The 25,341-nt window shown below is 40.7% G+C and overlaps 1 protein-coding gene across 2 annotated transcripts in view; it reads left to right on the top strand.

The window, feature by feature from the left end:
* DOCK10 (dedicator of cytokinesis 10) overlaps positions 1–25,341 on the top strand; it is a 401,968-nt gene that overhangs the window by 266,215 nt on the left and 110,412 nt on the right. For both annotated transcript variants that reach the window (XM_006861898.1, XM_006861899.1), the window contains exons 8-11: positions 8,611–8,794; positions 12,101–12,186; positions 12,849–12,932; positions 13,062–13,217. In XM_006861898.1, the coding sequence (XP_006861960.1) occupies positions 8,611–8,794; positions 12,101–12,186; positions 12,849–12,932; positions 13,062–13,217 (510 nt within the window). The remainder of the gene's footprint in view (positions 1–8,610; positions 8,795–12,100; positions 12,187–12,848; positions 12,933–13,061; positions 13,218–25,341) is intronic.

Below are 25,341 nucleotides of genomic sequence, written 5' to 3'. Positions count from 1 at the left end.
TCCTATCACAGACAGCATTGTACCTCATGACTGATCTGGATATGTTCTTTTTGACAACACCATTCCTCTTCAATTTGTAACTCCCGACATAGTAAACCATGTGGTTGTCAGATTCATAATGGCCAATACCAGTCCATTTCAGCTCACTAATGCCTAAGATATTGATGTTTATGTATTCCATTGCATTTTTTACAATTTCCGATTTTCCTAGATTTATACTTCATACAGTCCATGTTCCAATTTTCAATGGATGTTTACAGTTGTTTGTCTTCATTTTGAGTTGTGGCCCATCAGCAAATGAAGGTAGGCTTTTCTCCCATGAGCTTTACTCCATTCATGTCTTCATGGTCAACTCTACTTTGAGGAGGCAGCTCTTTCCCAGTCACATTTTGAGTGCCTTCCAACCTGAGGGGCTCATTTCCCGGCACTATATCTGACAGTGTTTCTCTGCTATTCATAGGGTTTTCTGCGACTAAATATTCAGAAATAGTTTGTCACTGGTTCTTCCTAGTCTGTCTTTATCTGGAAGCTTATCTGAAACCTGTCCACCATGGGTGACCCTGCTGGTATTTAAAATATCCGTGGCATAGCTTCCAGAATCACAGCAACTCACAAGCCACCACAGTACGACAAACTGACAGATGAGTGGTGGATGTTGATGGTAGATCTTAGCAAATAAAGTCTTTGACAACTTTAATCTTTTCTCAATTTATTATGATGTTATTTATTGGTCAAACTGTGAGGATTTCTGTTTTCTTTACATCGAGGTTCAATCCGTACTGAAGGATGTGGTCTTTGATGCTCATTAGTAAGTATTTTAAATCTTCTTCAAGAAGGAGAACCATTATACAAGTAAAGGAACAAACAATGGAATTAATTAATGAAATTTACCATAAAGAAAATAAACAGAGTGATGAAAAGGAGAGAGATGAAGGGTGACATTAGATAGGAACGTTGTTGTTGTTAGGTCTGTCCAGTCAATCCGGACTCATGATGAGCATGGCCTTGCACCAGCCTCACAGTCTTTGCTGTGTTTGAAACTATTGTTGCAGCTGCCATGTCAGTCTGCCCTCCTCTTTTTCACTGACCCTCTACTTTACTGGTTATTATACTGATGCTAAGAGTCCTGGGGTGGCACTGTGGGTTAATGCACAAGACTGCAAAGCTGTTTGAACTGCAAGGTTGGTGGTTCAAGCTCACCAGCTGCTCCTGAGAACCCTATGGGTTCTATGGGTTGGAACCGACTTGATAGCACATAACTACCACAACAACATGCTGATGCTGGAGTCCTGGTCTGCAGGAGAATGCACTGGACTTCCAGGGTGGTTTGAACTGCAAGGTGGGTGTTTCAAACTCACCTGCACTCCTCCTAATCAGAACCCCTGTACAAAGTCCCTATGAGTTGGAACTGACTCAACAGCACTGAACAACAACAACATACCAATGCTAACATGGTCATTTATTGTTATTATTTAGTACCATCAAGTCAGTTCCCACTCACATGTATCCTGTATAGGGTTTCAAAGGAGCAGCTGGTGGGTTTGAACTGCTAACCTTGCATATGCAGTCTAGTGTTTATTCTATAGCACCACACCAAGACTCCACTTAGAATGAGAGTTAACACCATGTGTGCTAGGGTGAAAATGCCTGGATTTGATTCTTATCACAGCTGTTGACTAACTGTAGAGTCTGAGATGAGTTATTACGGTCCTGGGTATGGCTCTGGTGTTGCGCTGTGGGTTAATGTGTCAGACAAGCCATTTGAACTGTAAGGTCGGCAGTTCAAGCTCACCAGCTGCTCCTTGGAAACCCTATACAGGGTTGCTATCAGTTGGAACCAACTCAATGGTACTTCACAACAACAACAGCAACGATGTCCCTGTAGGATGAAACACTTGATCGCCAACCACAAGGTCAGCAATTCAAAGCAACCAGCTGCTCCTTGGTAGCCGTGTACAGGGTTGTTATGAATGGGAACCAACTTGTTGGTACTTAACAACAACACCAACAAAGCCTTATTGTCATTATCATTAAAATGGAACTCTAGTAGCCGCGCATCACAAAGCTAAAGCAGTGTTTCTTTGCCTCAGCACTATGACATCCAAGGCCCTATCATTCTTTGTGGAGCAGGACCTGACTTTCAGGACATTTAACAGCATTTTTGGCTTCTATCCACTAGATGACACTAGTGCCCTTTCTCTAGTTGTGTTGCTGGATTGTCAGCTGCATGTGGCCCAACAAAAGAAGGGTCTTGCCTTCTACTAAGACTAGTCAGGTAAGATGGGTTTTCATTGAGCAAAGGGTTTTTTTCTTTATAGGAAAGAGACTTCCAAGCAGAGACAGAGAGGGTCTAGCACAAGGCTTAATCCCAGTCTCCTCAAACAAAAATTTTGATGGGGTTTAAAGAAGCTTTGGATGGGGGAAGAGCATCATATTTTTTCATAGTGATAGGCAGATATTTCTGAAAAGTGGCCCATTTAGGAGGGGGCATGCTAATTGGGTGGATGTGTGGTGTTTCTTTAAGATGGATGACAACTCCAAGACCTCTACTGGTTGTTGTTAAGTGCTGTCAAGTCAGTTTTGACATCTAGGGACCTAGTGTAGGGTTTCCCAGGAGCGGCTGGTTTGCACTGCCAAACTTGTGGTCCAGTATTTAACCTACAGCACCACACCAGGACTCTAAGGCCTCTGGTAAGAACAGACAAAAATTATTATTGTATGTCACCCATGCGTGTTTGTCTGTATTTCAGTTCAAGTCTGCCCCAGGGGCTGGCATTCTCCTCTGCCCCAGAGAAGGTCATGCTTCAAGGTCAAATCAGTTAAAAGGAAATAAAATACAGAGATCTAATGGATCATCTGGTAGCTTATCAATCAGGCTGTGAACTATATGAGTTGGAAAAGACTCCACACCTCCACACTTAACCACCACCAAAGGATGGTCTGTTTACAGTAAACAGACTGTTAAAGGCCAAGGTTTTGGGATTAATGTTTTCATCCTCCAAGAAAGCCCCTAGGCCTCTGATCTCCCCAGAGAAGAAGTCAACTATGGCTATAGTTCTTAGAAATCATTCACTAATAATCCACTCGATGAGCATTTACTAAGTATCAGCTGCATATGTCCCTGGCATTGGGCCAGGTGCTGGAGAAATAGGAGAACGACCATTCTTGAGATAAAGTTTTTACTTTTCCAGTAACCCTTTGTGAGAGGCACCCTAAGCACCTTGCCTTAGTTATAAAACCGAAAATATCTCCAAACATGGACAAATGTTCCCTAAAGAAATTCAGCAAAGTAATACTATGGAGAGTCCTGGTTTGGCACTAGACTGGTAACCGAAAGGTTGGCAGTTCAAACCCACCAGCTGCTCTCAGAAACCCTATACAGGATATGAGTAAAAACCAACTGGATGACACACAACAACAACAATATTACGGAAGTCATGAAGTTCAAAAGATGTGTTCCATAAAAGTTATCTTTGTTTTTCTTGTTAAGTGCCATTGAGTTGGTTCAGACTCATAGCAACCCTGTATAGAGTTTCCAAGAAGCGGCAGACAAGCTTGAACCACCAACTGTGCGGTTCAACTGGACCTTGTAGTCCAGCGCATTAACCCGCATCGCCACACCAGGACTGCAAAAGTTTCTTTAGGATCACTGAATAATAAGACAGCAATTGTACTTCGTACCTCAATACCATCTTTCTCCAAGATAAGACAGTCATCAAAGACAGGGTTAGACACACACTCAAGAACTTCATTTCTGAAAGAAACATAATGCTTTTAACCTGCAGTACAATGCTACAATCTCTCCATCTTCAAACTAGTCTCCTTCGTATCAAATTGGACATGAACCATTATGAAGGGAAAAATAATAATTTCAAGAGCTCATTTGGTATCATATTTAACTTTGAAATCATTCATTCTTTTTATTCTGTTGAAGTAGCTACCCTTATTCACTTATAAGGTGTGTGGTTTGAACCCACGTGCCTCTCTGTACCGAGCAGCTGCTCTTCGGGATAGTCTGTTTCCATAAAGATTGTTACTGCTAAGTGCCATTGAGTTATTTCTGACTCATATCAGCACTGTATAGGGTTTCTGAGGAGCAGCTGGTGGGTTTGAACTGATGGCCTTGAGGGTCACTGTCCAGTGCTTATCCAACAGCCCCATACTCATTACAACCTTAGAAATTCAATTGAGTAGTTTTACTGTACCCTAACAACAACAACAACAATAGGTGTCCTGGCGTGGCGATAAGCACTGGACTGCTAACTGTAAGGTTCAACACACCAGCATTTCTCAGAAACCCTATACAGGTTCGCTATAAGTCAGAATCGACTCAACCACACTTACCAACAATATAAGATCTCTAGGGGTCCTGGTGTGGCATAGTGGGTTAATGTGCTGGACAGCAAGGTTAGCTTGACCTACAAGGTCAGTACTTCAAGCTCATCAGCCTCTCCTCAGAAACCCTATACAAGGTCGCTATGAGACTTGATGGCACTTAACAAATGAGTCCCAAACAAATGACAGCAGTGGGGCTTTGTTTTTATTCCCTGTTACATAAAAATGGAAGCAGTCAAGTCTTTTAGCAGACTCACCACAAATTCACATCACATCACAAATTTCACATCTACATCACTGAGGCTGAAGATTCTTGTTTCTGGTTGGAGGCCACTAGGGGTAATTCCTTCTCTTCCCACCAAGCCAAAGTGCACACACTAAGTCTCTACTTAGCTGAGATTACGTCTCAGGCTAATACTCAGGACACTTGGATGGGTGGGTACAGAATAGAGTTCTCTCCAGTCTAATAAGCCTGGCCTAGTTCCGTCTGATGCATCTGTGAAAACCTGGATGTACTCCAAAATGTAATAATATAAACTTTCAAAGGCAAGAATTAAATGTTGCGGAGCTCTTCACTAGAAGAGAAAGATAATTGCATTTTAACCCAGTTGCCAAATTTCCATATGAGAAAGACAATCAGAGCCTAATGGAGGGTAGAGATAATTTTGTATAGTCACCAAAGAGACTCCTGGCTTTAGAAACATGAACTAAAAGATTTAACAGTAGGCCAAAGATCAATAGCTACATTTTATAGTCATCGAACTGAAAACTTAAATATTTTGTTCTCTACTTGCATTTCAAAGCTTGTTCTGGCAATGAGCCTTCATTTTTTGGGAAATATCATTGTAGTCTTTTGTAATATATTTGTATTTTGTTTTCAGATATACAGTTTAATATAGAATTTCTGTTGTTGTTTTCAAAGAATCACAGACCTTACTGTTGGACACTCATTTTGGTAGTCCAGTCTGAGCTCCTTCCATTGTAAGAATCTTTTCCTAATTATCTGGACTCTGTCTCAGTCTCTGTTTCAACATTGCCTTACAAAAACAGTGTCTTTTAGGGAAAACACAAATTTGGGATTCATGCAGGTCAACATTCAAATCTGCGCCTGACCATTTCTCATCTGAGGACTTTGAACGAGTTATACACCCCCCTGTGTAAAACAGGTACAAATGGACTAACACATGGAAAGTTTCTGTGAGACAATGTGTCTTCAGCCCATCTTCCCTGGTCCTGCCACTAATAGCAAATGTCACAACTTTATGGAAGTTCTTCCTAGAAAATCAACTTTCTAGTGAGCTGAAATTTGTCTTTCTAGAATTTCTACTTTGATATCCATATACTTATTTATTCATGCATTCCTTCATTGTTCAGAATTTATTCTGTGTTTATGAAATGCTAGGAACTGTCCTTTACAGCAACAACAACAAAAACAAGACAGTTTTCATGGAATTGATTCCAGCTCATGTTGGAATTCCTATGTGTCAGTGTAGAACCGAACTCCTGTATGTCAGTGCAGAACTGAATTGCATAGGGATTTCATGGCTGTGACCTTTAAGAAGCAGGTCACCAGGCCTTTTGTACAAGGTGCCTCTTGCTGATTGTAAATCTTTATGGAAACAGGCTGCTTCATCTTTCTCCAGTGGCACTGGCTGGTAAATTCCTACAGCTGACCTTTCAGTTAGCAGTCTGCTGCTTATCCCAGTACACTACCAGAGCTCCTCATGCAGTGGGGATTCACTACTGAAGTCAGAATCATAGAGGAAACAGGCCCATGACTCACAGGTATACAAGGTCGCAAGAGCTGTTCAGGCTGGTGGAAATGGTAGGGTATCTGGACAGTCCTTGAAGTCCAGACTAATGATGAACTCTTTTAGGCCAGACTAGAAGTCGTCACAGGAATGCTGACCCTGTGCACAGGATTCTTTAAGGTAGATATTACCTAGTAATGCAAATTAAAAGTCCAACTTCTTTTTCCCAATACATAGATAGTCAAATATTTGGATTGAGGGTTCATCTCTGTATTCTTGCACTTACATTCATCTTCATCTAGAACTCTATCCTCTTGAGAGGCAGGAACCACTCGCTTCTTAATATCACTGGGCTAGACAGACATCTGGGTCACTTTCACCTGGTGAGTTAGTCCCAGGTCATACATATTGGCTTATATAGATCTTTCTGACTTTGACGTTTTTGAATCTGGTAAGGAGATTCTGAATAATGGCTGTCATTTGTGGATAATGTTAATAAACTCTCTGGCACATAAAATGTGTCAAAAGGTGAACCACACACATACACAGAAGCAGAGAAAAGTGAGTAGAATTAGTCAGACTTATTTTGTCAAGAATCATGGCCAGTTTCCCTTGAACAAAACCGAAATGAGGGACAGAGTCTTTGCTTCAGAAAGTGCTACCTATCCTCGAATTTTTCAAGCAACTTGAACTCACTAGTTTGCCTCATTGAGGAATTCTTACAGAGCTTTATTTCCGAGGTGACATCAGGAGAAGAGAAACTCCCACCCACCTTCCTCAGAGACCATAGCCAATGCTTATTATGGTTAGTGGTTTTGGGGGGAAAAAACAAAAATCTAAACAAGACCTAACCAAGTGTTCCACTTTTTTCTTAACATGGTCAAACAGTGGCAGGTACATTTGATTCCCCTGAATCCTAATCTTGTGATGAATCAGAATGGACTCAGCAGCAATTGGTGTGGTATTCCCAACCTGGGGCAGGGTTTTTACTTTTTGCTGCTTCTGTTTCACTGTGGGACTAAGGAATATTTAGGTCTGTATTATCCTATCATGTTCTTTCAGGACCTTTCCCATCATCCATTCAGACCTGCCTATATTGGGTCATGTATCTACCCATCCAGGTTCTACCTCTGAGAAAGAAAGAGGACGTGTGCTTACTGTGTGTGCGTCCATGTGACAGAGTCAGCAACAAGGCAGTCACTGGAATATAGTCAGCATACAGGAGCTCTGGTAGCATAGTGGTTACGAACCAATCGGGCTGCTAGCCTCAAATTCAGCAGTTCGAAACTACCAGCTGCTCCGCAGGAGAAATATGAGGGTTTCTGCTCCCATAAAGATTTACAGCCTCGGAAACCCTGTACAGGGTCACTATGAGTCAGACAGACTCCACGGTACTTAACAACAATTGTATGATGCATTGTGACTTGCTAAAAAACGTCAAGGAGACAGTCACAGGGCTATCTATGTAAGAGAAGTGACTGAATCACACATCACAGCTAGAGAAGGAGGTTGGTTGCCATTGCATCTGTTGTTGTTAAGTTCTCTCAAGTTGTTCTGACTCATAGTGACCCTGCATAGGGTTTCCAAGGAGTGGCTGGTGGTTCAAACCCCTGGCCTGTGGTTTGCAGTCCAATGCTTATCATACAGCGCCCCACCAGGACTCTGCCTTTGCATCTGGAGGGCGTTGAAAGCCATTCAATGAGATGATATTTCCTAGAGGAGTGAAAAGACTTCTGGTGTGGCACTGGAGGGTAAACACTGGACTACTCAGCATAAGGTCTGCAATTCAAACCCACCAGCTGCTCTTCAGAAACCCCATGCATGTCACTATGACTCAGAACCAACTCCTCGGCACTTAATAGCAACAAAGGATATGCAGGTACATAGGAGACAAAGGTAACAGCAGAGCTGGAGTTACCATTAAAGCTTAAAAAATAAAGATGAGCCAACAAAAGGTTAAGAAATGATGGCTGATGAGGTGGGAGGGAAAACAGAATAGAGTGTGTCACGGAAACCAGGCAGGAAATGGCCACACCATTCACTCTGCTGAAAAGTCATGTGTGATGTGGGGCGGAACATGGTCCTTTGATTGTAGAGCCACATAGCTGTTGTTAGGGACTTGGGCAAGTACTGGTTCTGGGGTGCATTGAGGAGAGATGAACCTCTGAAAGAACATCAGATGAGAAAGATGATGCAGCAACTGAAAGCAACTGTTTGAAGATGTTTAGAACACCCTTACCAAACACATAAAGATCACATTTTTGAACCAGGTATCCCGTCAACCAAATCCGAAATAGACTATCTCTTAGTATAAAGAGCATTGAAGAAAAAACAAACAAAATGTTGAACATGCCCCTAAAATTTTGTCCCGTTTTGGGAAGTGTACTTTATGTCCCCTGTTTGTATGAAAATACTGTGAGACCCCAACCCCATAGAAAATAGTTCTTACTCTCTAAGACTTGTTAGGCATTCCAAAAAGCACACGTGACTCAAAGATTCTTTCCTTCCTGTCTTTATACCACAGAATAACAGACTAAGAAAATATGCCTTTGAGTTGAAAATGAATGCCATGACCTATTTTGTGCTGGCAGCGGAAACCGAGCTGGATATGGACGAATGGATCCACACCCTCAACCGCATCCTGCAAATCAGTCCCGAGGGGACCCTGCAGGGGAGGAGGAGCACAGAGCTCACTGATCTGGGGCTGGGTGAGGCAAAGCATCTACCTCCCTTCCTTTACCAAGTACCAGCTCTGCATTTCGGTTCACTTCAGCTGCTGGTATCTTTCAGGTCTAGCGTATCCTTCCCTGAACGATTGACTCTGGGAAATCTTCCCTAGTCTTTGCTTTTGCTGAATAGTGAGGGTTACTACGTGTAGATATGTCCTTTGATGTGACTGGCAGTAAGCCCCTGGGGGTGCAAATAATTAAAGTGGCTGCTAATCTGAAGGTTGGCAGTTCGAAACTACCAGCAGTTCTGCGGGAGAAAGATGAGGCTTTCTGCTCCCGTAAAGATTTACAGCTTCAGAAACCCTGGGCAGGGTCACTATGAGTCAGAACCGACTCCACAGTACACAGTACAACAACAACAACTGCTAACTGACAGGTTGTTGGTTCAAGCCCACACAGAGGGCCCTCAGAAGAAAAGACTGGCAATTGACTTCTGAAAAATCAGCCCTTTAAAGCTCTATGGAGCAGAGTTTTATTCTGGGATACCATGAGTTTGAGTTGAATGAACAGTACATGTTGGAAATAGTTTGAGGCTGTCACCAAGAAATGATACTGGAAATCACTTGTTAGCAGCATCTGAAATGTACCCATGTCTGGTGGGATGTTAACTGATAGGGGTGTTTTGGTGTGATGGCTTTTCGTTAAATTTATTTATTGTAACTTAGGCTCCATAAAGTCAAATACGTATCACTCTGCTAAGAGGTATCTTTCATTTTTTATTTTGATTAAACTGGTGTCAGTTTCCTTATGAAAGTTCAACAGAGTATGCATGATATTATTCGCCATTATTGCAGGATAAAAGGATTCTCTTCTGCCTAGTGTGATTCTCTCATAAGATTCTAACTCATTTGGGGTAAAGAAAAGAGAATGACGATGAAAGAGAAAGAGAGGAGAGAGAGAGAAAGTAGCTTATAGCTGTGTGGAAGACTTTTACGACCAGCAAAGCCATTCACTCCCCAAAATGAAGTAAAAACAGACGCAAAAAACATTTAACATAAAACTATATGTCCTTGACTGAGTTCTCTAGAGAAGAAAAACCAGTGAAACTTATATAAAAAGAAAAGTTTATGTCAAGGAAATGGCTCACTTTGTAGAGAGGACAGAGCCCCAAGTCTGGGCCATACGAACCAAGTTCGGCCACAGGCCCTGAAGGCAGAGGAGCAGACCGGAGTCCCAAGTTGGGGAACAGAGCAGGGATGCGGTGCTGGAGTGGGGTCAGCAGCAGTGTAACAGCGCCAGGGTGGCGTGAGCAGGCATGTGGGGCTCTCCGAATGGGTGGACATCCATCTTTCCCAGCAGCTGGGTGCACATGCCACCAAGTACCCCTGGCACAATTTCCAGGCACACGCATCAGGCAGGCCCAGCAGGCAGACAGGCAGATAAATAATGTTGTTGTTTTTAAGTGCCGTCGAGTCGATTCCGACCCATAGCAACCCTGTGTAGGATTTCCAAGGAGTAGCTGGTGAGCTTGAACTGCCGACCTTGCAGTTCAAACGTCTTTACAGTCTGGCACATTAACCCACAGTGCCACCAGGGCTCCAGACAAATAAAAGAGCTGTCCAAAGAACTGGAGATTGGAGGACAACACAGATACAAGATCCAGATCCAGCAGAAAAGACAGCCAGTCTTTCCTGTGTGTCCATTATATTGGGAGCAGACAACACCTCCAAGGAAACATCTTTTCAATTGATTGGCTGCTCATAGCCAAGCATCATAGAGTTCACTATGCCTGTAGTAGGTCTCACCAAGGGGATAACCACTTCTCAACTGCCAAGCCACTGGGAGTCCTGGCCCTGTTAAGTTGACACAAAGCCTTAGCTGTCACACGATGTTGTTCAGTGCCATCAAGTCATAAAAACAAAAGTTTTAAGTTATAGTGGTTGTAGGAATTATATACTATATACAGTAAAGGGTCATGGGTAATAAGGAAGCAACAATGACAGATTTGACCATTTTTATGGCACCGGGACTCCTGGTGTGGTGCTGTCGCATCAGTACTGGACTGCGAACCACAAGGTCGGCAGTTTAAACCCACCAGCTGCACCTCGGAAACCCTATACAGCTATGAGTTAGAACTGACTCGATGGCACTTAACAACAACAACAATATATGCCATCGAAACTTCCTGGTGTGGTGCTGTAGGATAAGCACTGAACTGCTAACCACAAGGTCAGCAATTCAAGCCAGTCCTCAGAAACCCTGTGCTGGATTGCTATGTCTAGAAACTTGAGTCTGTGACATTTAACAACAACAATAACAACATGCCACAGCGGTGTCTGCGGTAGCATAAGCACTGAACTACAGACCACAAGGTTGGCAGTTGAAACATACTAACCGCTCCACAGGAAAAAGATGAGGCTTTCTGCTCATGTAGAGATTTGAAGCCTTGGAACCGTATACAGGTCACTATGAATCAGAATCCGTGGGATGGCAGTGAGTGGTTTTGGAGTTTTATATGCCACAGAGAGAGCCCTGCTGGCATGGTGGTTAAGAGGTCAACTTCTTACTAAGAGGTTACTGGTTCGAACCCAAAAGCTGCTCCACAGAGGAAATCTGTGGCAGTCGGCAGCTATAAAGATTTACAGCCTTGGAAACTCTACAAGGCAGGTCTACTCTGTTCTGTAGGGTTCCATGAGTCAGAAGGGATTGAATGATATTGTGTTTTGTTTAGGGGCAGAGCCCTGGTGGCTGCTGTCTGAAAGGGTGGTAGTTCATATCCACCAGTCATTCCATGGGAGAAAGATGCGGTGGTTTGATTCTATAAAGTTACAGCCCTGGGCACCCTATGGGGCAGTTCTCTTCTATTCTGTAGGGTCTCTGAGTTGGAATTGACTCAGTAACAACAGGTATATGCCATAGTAGGTGTTTTTATTGAATAATAATGTAGAATAATACTATTTATAGAATCTTCAAGAAAAATATCAAGTGAAGTTAGAGTGTTGGTTTCAATTGATGGCCCAAGAGCCAGAATTACTAAAAATACACACGTATGTAAGAAAAGTTTAGAATGCATAGACAATGGATGTCAAGACAACCCCAAGAACAAATGTAGCATTATAAGGTTATGTATCATGTAAAGAACCCTGAAATGACCATGAGATTCCATTTCTAGCTCAGAACTCCAAACAATATGAAGTACTGGAGTCAGGAGAGAATGAAGGTATGTTTGTCCAACAAAATCCTTTATAATTCTTAAGTCTAACCCAGTTTTGATAAGTCCCAGGTTAGAAAAATGTGTGCCTTGCAAATATTACTCAATGACCTGCCTTGGTTTATCTCTTAAAGATCCTCTGGAGAATTCTGTAGATTGTGAGTGCACGCTGGAGGAAACAGAGTCTTCGGAGAACAGCCTACACCCTGACTTTGCAAAAGTAATAAAGTTATCATTTTCCTATGCAATCAAATGTTCATTACTTATCAGTTGTTACTTTGGTAGAAAAGATAGGGGAAATTTTTGTTTTTGTTTTTTTAATATGCATGCTGAGAAACTAATCCAAGACCTTTGGTGTGGTACTGTAGGATCAGAACTGGACTGAGAATCACAAGGTCAACAGTTCAAACCCATCAGCTGCTCCTCAGAAATCCTATATAGGATCACTATCAGTTGGAATTTACTTCGGCACTTAGAAACAACAATGTGTTTTACTTAATATGTACTCAAAAAGAAAATCATGTTTTTGTATGATTTTCTGAGTGTTAGTGGATGATATAACATAGTGGTCATACTAAAGGGCTTCTTCTTGCCCAGGACACCGGGTGGCACAAGCAGTTAAGTGCTTGACTGCTAACCAAATGGATCACAGTTCAAATCCATTCCAGTAGCTCCCTGGGAAAAGACCTTGTATAATCTGCTGTTGTAAAGATTTCAACCAAAAAAAACCCCACAGGGTAGTTCTACTGTGTCATATGGGGTTGCTATGAGTTGAAATAGACTTAACTGCCCCCCCAAACAACTTCTTGGCATGAGGGTGAGGGTGGTCTGGTAAGTAAGTATCTGTTTGTATACCAAAGACTAACTCCATTTTCTCTGTAGTACCTCACAGAAACTGAAGAAGCTATCAGAATGACTCGGAACATGGAGAGATTAAATCTGTTCTCACTGGATCCAGATATAGATGTAAGTGGAATTCAATTTTTTTTTTTTTTTTCTTAATAGGCTAACTTGTGCAGGGCAATTGTAGTTCATATGTACAGTTTTATTTTTATGATGGATGCTTGGTGACTAAAACTTTCAAATTTTTCATAGACCTTGAAACTTCAGAAAAAGGATATTTTAAAACCAGAGTCTGTGATCAAACCATTTGAAGAAAAAGCTGCCAAAAGAATCATGATCATCTGCAAAGCTCTCAATTTCAATCTTCAGGGATGTGTTACGGAGAATGAAAATGATCCCTTAACGAATGTAAGTTTTGCTTCATGTATATCTTACTCTAACGGCACGACCGCACTACCTTGGCCTGAGCTTTCTGATTCGTGCTCATTCCAGCTACAGCTTTCCCACTCTCTGGGGGACCAATGAGAGTAACACTGACTATATATTTCCACACTGCAAAAACACACAAGTTCTGAAGTAGATGTGTCAATATTGCTGTCATGTCGTGGAGTTGGTTCCGACTCATAGCGACCCTGTACAGGGTTTCCGAGTCTGTAAATCTTTACGGGAGCAGAAAGCCTCATCTTTTCTCGCGTGGAATGGCTGGTAGTTTCTAACTGCTGACCTTGCGGTTTGCAGCCTGATTCATAACGACGACACTATTACTGCCGTAAAATTTCCCTGTTAACATAAAGAAGAATTATCAAAGGGACTGTGTTCTGTGATGGTTTCCATGAAATCATCCTAATGGTTCATTGCCCTGGGGTGTTATCTGTGTCACATCAGTGTGACACGAGATGGCTTTTAAACTGACATTTTCCTTTTTAATATTCATTTATTTTCATGTATATTTTTAAAAAATGAAAACTAACAAATCAACCTTGGAATTTCACATCTAGTAATGTTTTTGTTGTTGTTAGGTACCATCGAGTTGGTACCGACTCATAGCGATCTTATGCACAACAGAACAAAACATTGCCCGATCCTGGGCCAACCTCACTATTGTTGCCATGCATGAGCCCATTGAGGCTGCCACTTTGCCAATCCATCTCACTGGGGATCTTCCTTTTTTTCTTTGACTGTCCACCTTACCAAACATGATATCCTTCTCCAGCGACTGGTCCCTCCTGACAGTTTGTCTGAAGTATGAGAGATGATGTTTGGCCATCTAGGCATCCGAGAAGCACTCTGGATACACTTTTTCTAACACAGATCTGTTTGTTCTTTTGGCAGCCCATGGCACTTTCAATATTCTCCTCCAACACTATAACTCAAAAGTATCAATTCTTCTATGGTCTTGCCTTAATCACTGTCCAGCTTTCACATGCATATGAGGTTATTGAAAATATCATGACTTGAGTCAGGCACACCTTAGTCCTCAAGCTGACATCTTTGTTCTTCAACACTTTCAAAAGGTCTTGTGCAGCAGATTTGCCTAATGTAATACGTCGTTTGATTTCTTGACTGTTGCTTCTGTAAGTGTTGATAGTTGATCCCAGAAGAATGAAGTCCTTGACAACTTCAGTCTTGTGACAGTTGATAAGAATGTTGTTTATTGGTCCAGTGGTGAGGATTTTTGTTTTCTTTACATTGAGATGTAATCCATACCAAAAGCTGTGCTTTTTGATCTTCATCAGTAAATATTTTAAGTCTTCTTTACAGTCAGCAAACAAGGTTGTATCATCTGCATATCACAGGTTGTTAATGAGTCTTCCTCCAATCTTGATGCCACGTTTTTCTTCATATAACCCAGCTTCTCAGATGATTTGCTCAGCATACAGGTTGAGTAAGTATGGTGAAAGAATACAACCTTGTCGCGTACCTTTCTTAATTTTAAACCATTCAGTGTTCCCATGTTCTGTTCGAACAGCTGCCTCTTGTTCCATGAACAGATTCCTCATGAGCACAATTAAGTGTTCAGGAATACTCATACTTCACAATGTTGTCCATAGCTTGTCATGATCCACTCAATCAGAAGCCTTTGCGTAGTCAATAAAGCACAGGTAGACATCTTTGTGATATTCTCTGCTTTCAGCCAAGATCCATCATAGGACAAGGCTAAATAGTGAGTTGAGTAAAAACAATAGAGAAGTATTTAAAATGTAATGGTATGGGTGTACATCTAAATGGTAGAAATTATGAAGGTGTTATACTGATATTTGAATAACACAAATTGCTCATGAGATCGGCACAAGGTTTCATTTTCTATCAGATGAGCTTTCTTGAGATGTGTTTCTTAGTATGGTTGTAGACAGTCCTATACTGATTGTAAGTGTGTGTGTGTTGCATTTTGTAAGCTTAAATATATCAATTGAGATAGTTAAAAAAATGGATGTCAAGCTAAAAGTGTTCAGAAATTTGGAAGACATTTACCTAAGCAACAGACTGAAAGAAATCCAAATTCAGGCACATTCTGAAGATCTAACAGAAATTACCATGCAAAACTTATCAAATAATATCATTAATATCACATGTAAGTAAAATCTTGCTGGAAAAAAAATATCAAAAGTAATTGCATCAGTACATTGACAAGTAACGGTCAGAAATTCAAACCAGATTCAGAAGAAGACATGGAATGAAGACTATCAATGCTGATGTTAGCTCGGTCTTGGTTGAAAGTGAGAATAACAGTGTTATACTGTGTTTTATTGACCGTCCAAATGCATTCGACTGTGTGAATCATAACAAGTTTTGCATAATATTGTGAATAATGGGAACTCAAGACCCCTTCATCATGCTCATGCGTAACTTGTACTTAGAACAAGAGGCTGCCCTTTGAATATAGAAATCCAGAAAGATGTATGTCAGGGTTGTATTCTTTCACCATACGTAGTTCTGGTAGCATAGTGGATTATGGTTTCAGCTGTTAACGGCAAGGTCAGCAGTTTGAATCCACCAGGTTGGTAGTGGGGAAAAGGTGAGGCTTTCTGCTCCCATAGAGATCTGCTGCCTTGGAAACTCTATACAAGGTTGCTATGAGTTGGAACCACTCAAAGGCACTTAACAACAACAACAACAGCAAATCATCTGAGAAGGTGAATGAAGAAGAATGTGGCATCACGATTGGAGGAAGACTGTTTAACAGCTTGCCATATGAAGATGACACACTCTTGCTTGCTGAAAGTAAAGAAGAATTGAAACTCTTACTGATGAAGATCAAAGGCTACAGCCTTCAGTATGGATTACATCTCAATATAAAGAAAACAAATCCTCACAATTGGACCAGCAAACAACATTAGGAAAATGAAGAAAAGACTGAAGTTGCAAAGGATTTGATTTTGCGTTAGATCCACAATCAAAGCCCATCGAAGTAGCAGTTAATGAATCAAACAATGTATTACATTGGACACATCTGCTGCAGAAGACCTCTTTAGGGTGTTACAAAAACAAAGATATCACTTTGAGGACTGAGGTGCACCTCATCATCTCAACTGTATCACCTTATATGCATGGGAAAACTGGACAGTTAATAAGGACGACCAGAGAAGAATTGATGCATTTGAATTATGGTACTGGCAAAGAATATTGAAAATGCACGGATTGTCAGATGAACAAACAAATCTGTCTTGGAAGAAGTCCAGTTCAGATGCCCTTAAGAGTGAAGATGGTGAGATTTCCTGTCACGTCTTTGAACATTTCATCGGGAGTAACCAGTCCCTGGAAAATGACATCGTTCCCTGGTAAAGTAGATGGGCAGTGAAAAAAACAAAGACCCTCAGTGAGCTGGATTGACACAGTGGCAGCAACAATGGGCTGAAACTGAACAATTCGGAGGATGGAGAGAATCAGGCATTGTTTCCATCTGTTGTACACAGGTTTGGCGTGAGTTCAAACTGACTCAATGGCACCTATCAGCAACGACAAACATCAGTAAATGTTGAATTATAATTAAACAAATTGAAAATATCAAAGATATAACCCTCAATAGAAATGATTGCTGAATTTTTGCTACAGTCTTTGTGATTGTTTTTCAATGCAATCTATTATCATCTTTAATAGATCATCCCTAAATTGTCATCTTTCATCTCAAAGAATTCAAAAAAGAAATTCGGATCCTTAATAGAAACCACATTTGCATTAGAAGCATAGAAACAACATAGAGTGTTCATTATAAGCTGTATTTATAATTCCATTTGCCCTTCTGGTTCTTATGCAATGAAACTAGTTTTTAGTCAGTTAGTGAATGGTTAAAAGAAAACATTAACTCTTCAAAGTCTTTAACATCTACTTTAGGTACTTAACATCCTTATGTACTTCATTGATGATCTGAGGTGCTATTTACAATGTAGGCTAAGCACAAGGTCAGCAGTTTAAACCCACCAACCACTCCTAGGGTAATCTGTCATGGTCACTATAAGTCAGAATGGACTCAATGGCTCTTAACAGTAGTAACAACAGGACAATGATAATAAGCCTGTGGACCTCAAATTTATTGTGATGAATCAAATGAGATATCGATGCATTTGGATCAAAGACATGGTTGTCTGCTTTTGAAATGATCACAGCCTTGGAAACCCTAGGGGGCCATTGTTGGTTTAATTTGCATTTCTCTAATGGCTAGTGAAAGGAGCTCTGGTAGCATAGTGGTTATGAATCGGGCTGCTAACCTCACTGTCAGTGGTTCGAAACTACCAACTGTTCTGCGGGAGAAAGATGAGGCTTTCTGCTCCCGTAAAGATTTACAGCCTTGGAAACCCTGTACAGGGTCACTGAGTCGGAACTGACTCCAGGGCACTTAACAACAACAGAGAACCAGCAGGGGATAAGCTTAGCAATGTTGCTGACCTCTTAAAGAATAGATTCAAGGCAAGATTCCGTTATGAATAGTCCTGTTGTTGTTTGTTGTTAAGTGTTGTCAAGTTGGTTCTGACTCAGCAACCCTTTCCAAGCAGAAACTGAAGAGTTTGAACGACTGATGATTTGTTTAATAGTCCGGTGCTTATCCTACAGTGACACATATAGGATGAATAGACCTATGAAATACTCAAATAGAGATTTCACTGAGCTGACTTTCGTGCAAGTTCGGAGTTCAAGGAAGTGGCTGTAGTTGGAGATAAACTTGTAAGTCTAGTCCACGCAGTGATCTGGAGTGGGGAATCATTTCGGAGCTATATGTAACTAAAGAAGGAGTCAGCATTTTGGAGGAGGAACAGATGGGAAATGAACAAAGAAGACTAAGAAGTGGTGTCCACTGAGATATAGAGCCGGTTATGAGAGAGACAGTGTGAGCTAAGGGTGAACCAAGAGAGAAAGAGTGAGCTGTGTGGAAAGGTGCTGAGAAACTGAGGAGCAGGAAAGCAGTGAGGGGTCCAGAAGAGAGGACCACATGGAAGATGCTGGTGACAATAACAAAGCAAAGTGTAATCTCCAGCATACCTTCATGCAGGTTTGAATAAAACTAAAATTACTTGGAAATGTCAGGAAAACTTAGCTTTAGGCATAATGGCGCTTAGTCAACTCATTAAGCAAAAATAGATGCTCTTTATGACCCCGCATATCTTTAAGTGTAATTAAGAAATCCAGTTTAGAATCTGAAACTAAAAGATAATGGGCTTCTGTTTCAGTGCCCGGGGCATATGACTCCTTCCCGGTGGATGGCTTTCTTTGTGCTAAGATCCATATTTAGAAGCTGAATGTGTTTATATTCGGGCCAATTTCTCCCAGAAAGAGAACATGTCCAGGTTCATCGGTCAGCTTCCTTCTGTATTTTCAGAGCTATCGGGATGACATGGATTTGGGGTCATTCGTGTGTCTGTGTAGTTTAAAACTTTTTCTTTACAGTTGATATGCAATGTAAAAAGAAAAAAAAAAAATTAGAAAATTTGTTTTTTCTTTTACTTATCATCAAGTTGATTCTGACCCTCGAAGTGATCCTCGAAAATGAATTAGAACTGGCCCACGGGGCTTCCAAAGCTGCAGTCTTTATAGAAGCAGAATCTACATCTTTCTCCCACAGAGGTTCAAACCACCAACCTCGTGGTTAGCAGATGAGTGCTTCATCACTGTACCACCAGGGCTGAAATCCTATTACCATGGAGACCATTCTAACTTACAGTGATGAGGTAGGACAGAGCCAAACGGCCCCATAGGGTTTCCAAGGCTGTGATCATAACAAAAGCACACTACCGTGTCTTTGTCCTACAAAACAGCTGGTGGATTCAAACCATAAACCTGTTGGTTCACAGCCAAGCACTTGACCACTGTGCCACCAGGACTCCTTCATGTTGCTTATAAATAACATAATAAAAAGCAAAAAACTACCTGATAAGATGTTGTTAAGTGTCATCAACTCAGCTCCGACTCATAACGACCCTGTTTCCAAGGAGTGACTGGTGGGTTTGAACCGCTGACCTTGCATTTAGCAGTCCAGTGCTTATCCCACAGCACCATATCTGTTTTACGTGAACTCAACAAGAATTTGCTGTTTCATGGCTTGGTGAGTTTTTTTTTGTTTTATAACTATCTGTGTACTTATTTGAAGGAGACGTGGTGGCATAGATAGCTATTTGTTGGGCTGCTAACTCCAAGTTCAGCAGTTTGAATTCATCGGACACTCCACAGGAAGATGATAAGGATTTCTGCACCAGTAAAGATTTGTTGATGTTGTTGTTAAGTGTCGTCAAGTCAGTTCCGACCCATAGCAACCCTGAACAGGGTTTCCGAGGCTATAAATCTTTACAGGAGCAGAACGCCTCCTCTTTCTCCTGCGGAGCAGCTGGTAGTTTTGAACTGCTGACCTTGCGGTTCATAGCCCAATTCGTAACCACTACTCTACCAGAGCTCCTTGTAAAGATTTACAGTCTCTAAAACCCTATGCAGTGCCGTTATGAGTCCAAATCAACTAGAAGACACACAACAGCAGTAGCACTTATTTAATAATGCTCTTTTATTAATATGAATATTTGAAATGCATTGTTTTTCATTCAATAAGCTTGATTTTGAATAAAATATATTTCTCATGTTGCTGAAGCGCCAAGTACTCTACACTCAATGAAAAGGTGTTTTAAAAAAAGATTCCATGAAAGAACATATTCTTGAGGCAGAAACAGTATTTGACAGCATGTAATGTTTCAGTCAGTATGTTGAAAACTAAATTCAAGTTGTTAGTTTGAGAGTATAAAATACTTCTTAGAAATTCAGAATCAATTCAAGAAATTTGATGTAAAACTGCTTTATAGCAGAGCCACATTGAAAATTTCATGTTATTTAATTTTAAAAAAGTGTATGGGATTCTAAACTAAAGAACCCTTATGACTTAATTTGTTAAGTTTTAGAGTTTTGTTATTAACCAAATGCTTATGGAAAAGCCTAGAAACTTAAAAAGTTAGATTTGACTTTTCAGTGGAAAAAGTGAATTGGAAGAAATAAATGAATCACAGAGTGACCTTTCATTTTCAATGGATTATCCAAGTAGGTAATTTATTTCTAATTATCGAGCAGACATGAAAATAAAAATGCACCAATTCAAGAAAAAGTAATAATTTCATATTGATATCAATGGTGTTTTGAATTCCTCCTTGTATTATTATTTTATTTGTCTCCAGTTTTTAATCCCTTGACAGATTACCACTATCACAGACCAAGAGATTCTCTAGATTAAATTAGTAAAATAGAAAACTTTTGCTTTACGGTTGCTTTATTTTTGAAAAAGAAAAAAAATATTGAGTTTCATTTCATATATATATATATGTAAAGACCAGACTACTGGCCAGAGAGAGACTGGAGGAACCCTCTGCTTTGGCACTCAACCCCCTTCAGATCTGGAAAGGAATTCACTCTCATGGATCCCAAGCAGTAGATAGGTCTATAAGGGCCAACAACAGTATATGGTGTGCTCACCATGGAATGGCCAATCATTCAAAATCAAAAAGGCAACATTTACCTAAGGACAAAGTTGAGACAAGATGAGAAGGAGGGTGGGATGGAAGCAGGAACTATAGGGAGGCAGTAGGATAACTGTTGTTGCAGGGAGGGGATTGCAATCATTGAGAAGAAACAAAGTGTAGGATTTATTGAATGCAAAACTGATGATCTTCTTTGTAAACCTTCATTTAAGTCACAATAAAAAGTTTTTAAAAAAATGATTCTGGAGATCACATGATAGGATTTTAAAAGACCAAAGACTTATTCATTGCAAATACCTTTTCAACAACATAAATGGCAACTCTATATGTGGCCTTCACCAAATGAAATGCACAGGAATCAAATCTACTACAACTGTGGGAAGAGACAATGGAGAAGCTCGGTATCATCAGTCAGTATAAGGCCAGGGGCCAACAGTGAACGGATCATCAGTTGCTAATATAGCAAGTTTAGGCTGAAGCTGAAGAAAATGAAAACAAGTCCATACAAGCCAAAGTATGACCTTGGCTATATCCCACCAGAATTTAAAGACCATCTCCAGGACAAATGTGATGCATTACATGTTGTAAAGAACCGACTCGACGGCACTTTACAACATTAGACACTAATGACTGAAGACCAGAGGAGTTATGAGATGATATCAAGAACATCATCCAGAAAGAAAACAAAAGGACATTTAAAAGACAGGAAGGAAAGAAAAGACAAAAGCAGATGTCAGAAGAGACTCTGAAACTTGCTCTTCAATTTAAAGAAACTAAAGCAACGGAGAGGTTGGCAGTTTAGACTCATCTGCTGCTTCTCAGAAACCCTATACAGGGTCATTGTGAGTCAGAACTAAGTTGACTGCCCCTAAAAACAACAAAAACAGCAAAGTGAGTAGAAGAAATAATGAAGACCTGAACAACTCTAGAAGACAAAGTCAAGTATAATAATGAAATGTGCTAAGACTTGGAGTTAGAAAGCCGAAAGGGAAGAACATACTCAGCGTTTCTTAAGCTGAAAGAACTGAAGAAAAAAATTTAAGCCTCGGATAGTAATTTTGAAATATTCTGTCGGCAAAATATTAAATAATCCAGGAAGCATCAAAAGAAGATGGACAGAATAAACAGAGTTGCTGTACCAAAAATAATTGTCTGACGTTCAGCCACTTCAAGTGATAGCATATAATTAAGAACTTATGATATTGAGGGAAGAGATCCAACCTGCATCAAAGGCACTGGCAAAAAATAAGACTCCAAGAATTGTTGGAACACAAATTGAAATGTTTCAACAAATTGATGCAGCACTAGAGGTACTCACTCATCTATGCCAAGAAAGTTGGAAGACAGCTACCTGGCCAAATGATTGGAAGCACTACAGGGCTGTACTTATCCCAAAGAAAGGTAACCTAATTAAACATGGAAATAATTGAACAATATCATTAATATCAAGGAGCTCTGGTAGCGTAGTGGTTACGAATTGGGCTGCGAACCTTAAGGTCAGCAGTTCGAAACTACCAGCCGCTCCGCGGGAGAAAGATGAGGCTTTCTACTCCCGTAAAGATTTACACCCTTGGACACCCTGTACAGGGTCGCTATGGGTCGGAACCGACTCGACGGCACTTTACAACAACAACAACAATCATTAATATCACATGAAGTATAGTTTTGCTGAGAACAATTAAAAAACAATTGCAGTAATATATGGATAGGTTGCTTCCAGAAATTCCAGCAGGATTCAGAAAAGGATGTGGAATGAAAGATAGCATTGCTTGGAATGAAGGATAGCCTTAGTGATGTCAGATGGATCTTGGCCAAAAGCGGAGAATACCCAAAAGATGTTTACTTGTACTATGTGTGGACAATAACAAACTATGGGCAACATTGAGATGAACGGGTTTTCCAGAACTCTTAATTTTTCTCAGGAGGAACCTACACATAGACCAAGAAACAGTTGTTCAGATAGAACAAGGGGATACCAAATGGTTTTAAATCAGGAAAGATGTATGTCAAGGTTGTATTCTTTCACCATATGTGTTCAATCTGTATGCTAAGCAAGTAATCCTAGAAGCTGATTATATGAAGAAGAACGAATGTTGCATCAGGATTAAAAGAAGAGTCATTAACAATCTAGAATATGTAGATGACACATTCTTGCTGTCTGAAAGCAAAGAGGAGTTGAAACATTTACTGAAGATCAAAGACTGCAGCCCTCAGTATGGATTTCCCCTCATTGTAAACAAAACAAAATTCCTCACCACTGGACTAATAAATTGTTGTTGTTAAGTGCCGTCAAGTCGGTTATGACCCATTGCGACCCTGTATAGGGTTTCCAAGGAGAGACTGTTGAGCTTGAACCACCAACCTTGCAGTTCAAACTGACTTTGCAGTCTAGCACGTTAACCCACAGTGCCACATCAGGACTAATACGTAGTATCATGATAAATGGAGAGAATGTTGAAGTTGTCAACCACTTCGGTTTTCTTGTATATACAACATTCATGGAAGCAGCAGTCAAGAAATCAAATGATGTAGTGCATTAGGCAAGTCTGTTGCAAAAGACCTCTTTAAAGTATTAAAGAACAAAGCTGTCAATTTGAGCCCCAAGGTATACCCAACCCAAGCCATATTTTCAGTGAACACATATGCATGATGCCTTTGAAATATGGTGTTGGACAAGAATATTGAAAGTATCATGACTACTAGGAGAACAGACATATCTCTCTTGAAAGAATGTTCTTTAGAAGTGAGGGTGGTGTGACTTTGTTTCTTGTGCTTTAGACATTGTCAGGAGGGACCTGTCCCTGGAGAAGGACAACATTCTTGCTAAACTGGAGAGTCAGCAATAAAGAGAAAGAGCCATGAGATAAATGACATAGGACAGCAACAATGAGCTCAAACACAACAATTGCGAGGATTGCGCAGGACCAGGCAGTGTTTCACTCTGTTTTGCGTAGGGGTCACTATGAATTGAACCAACTGGAGGACACACAGCAACAACAACCTGTGCTACACATTGCAAAGAACACGATATACTCACTAAGCATTCATCAATCCACAGCATGTGTGAATCTCTAGAATGATAAACTGGTGCATAATGTGGTCTTTTTATGTAGCTTCTGTTTCCACAGAATATTAATGAATGCTAGTCATTGATGGCGTCAAGTGTGGTGGCGGTAGTGAGGTTGGCCCAGAATCGGACATTGTTTCGTTCTGCTGTGCATGGGGTTGCTATGAGTCGGTTCCGACTCGATGGCATCTGACAAGTCATTGATTAAAATTAAGTAGTGTCGTGCTGTAGAATTAGCACTGGAATGCTAATTATATGGTTTGTGGTTCAAACTCACCAACTGCTCCTTGGAAACCCTATCCCAGGGTTGCTATGAGTCAGAACCAACTCACTGACAGTTAACAACAGTGTAAACAAAAATTAAAATGTTTTTATAGACACCGTCCATCTTTAGAGCCTGGATATAGATGGTAGGTAGGTAAGTAGGTAGATATGTACATACATACATTCATGCATACATAGACAGATGGGTCCTTGAATCCTTATTTAATCTGTTCTGCTTGGCATTTGTTCTGGGTAAACATGTCTTCTTTCTTGAATCCTTATTTTCCTCCAGTTTTATATAGATACTGGTTCTATACTCTAGTATCACTGAAATGTTATTTTACTGTTTCTCTCAGTGCTCAGTCTTCTTGATAGACTATTTTCTTCCCTGCTTCTCTGGTCTTTACATTTTGACATGTCCCAAGATTCAATTCTGACCCCTCTTCTTCCTCTCTTGTGTGAAACAGAAACACACCTACAAAAAGCAAATTTCCTTAAGTGGACTCAAAACTTGTATATGTATGGTCCCTTCCAGAATTCATATTTGTACTGACTTGCTTATTGATCTGATGCTAGAAGCATGCCACCAACACTTCAAATATCAACAATGTCATCCATAATAGACAGGTTTCAGCAGAGCTTCCAGACTAAGACAAAAGAAAATCCTGGCAAACTCAGATCTGCATCACAAGAGAGCGTTGTCCTTGGGTTGCCAGAAGATGAGCCTCTAAGTTGTAGCTACCCATTGTCATTGAATTTTATTCCAATTGCAAGTGACCATACAGGTCAAGTTGTTGTTAAGTACCGTGGAGTCGGTTCCCACTCATAGTGACCCTGCACAGGGTTTCCAAGGCTGCAAGTCCTTACGGGAGCAGAATGCCTCATCTTTCTCCCACAGAACAACTGGGAGTTTCAAACTGCTGACCTTGAGGTTAGCAGAACTGTTCTTTATGGTGTCCAAGACTGTAGACTTTTACAGGAGCAGACAGCCTCATCTTTCTTCCGTGGGTAGACTGATGGATTTGAACTGCTGACTTTGCAGCTGGAAGCCCAAGATTTAACTTGGCTTACAGATTGGAAGGCACTCAAAATGCTCAGTGGTCACAATGATAGACTGGAACATACCAGTGTTTGTAACATGGCCCAAGACAGAGCAGCATGTTGCTCGGTTGTATTTGCTGTTGCCATGAGTCAGGATTGATAGGATTTGGAGAGAACATCTTGATTGTATCTTGATTATATCAGGATTGTATCAAGA

This window comes from Chrysochloris asiatica, unplaced genomic scaffold (assembly GCF_000296735.1).
Source record: "Chrysochloris asiatica unplaced genomic scaffold, ChrAsi1.0 scaffold00044, whole genome shotgun sequence".
Classification (NCBI taxonomy): Eukaryota; Metazoa; Chordata; class Mammalia; order Afrosoricida; family Chrysochloridae; genus Chrysochloris; species Chrysochloris asiatica.
The sequence above is the reverse complement of the archived record's forward strand: the minus strand, read 5'-3'. Positions and strand labels throughout refer to the sequence as shown.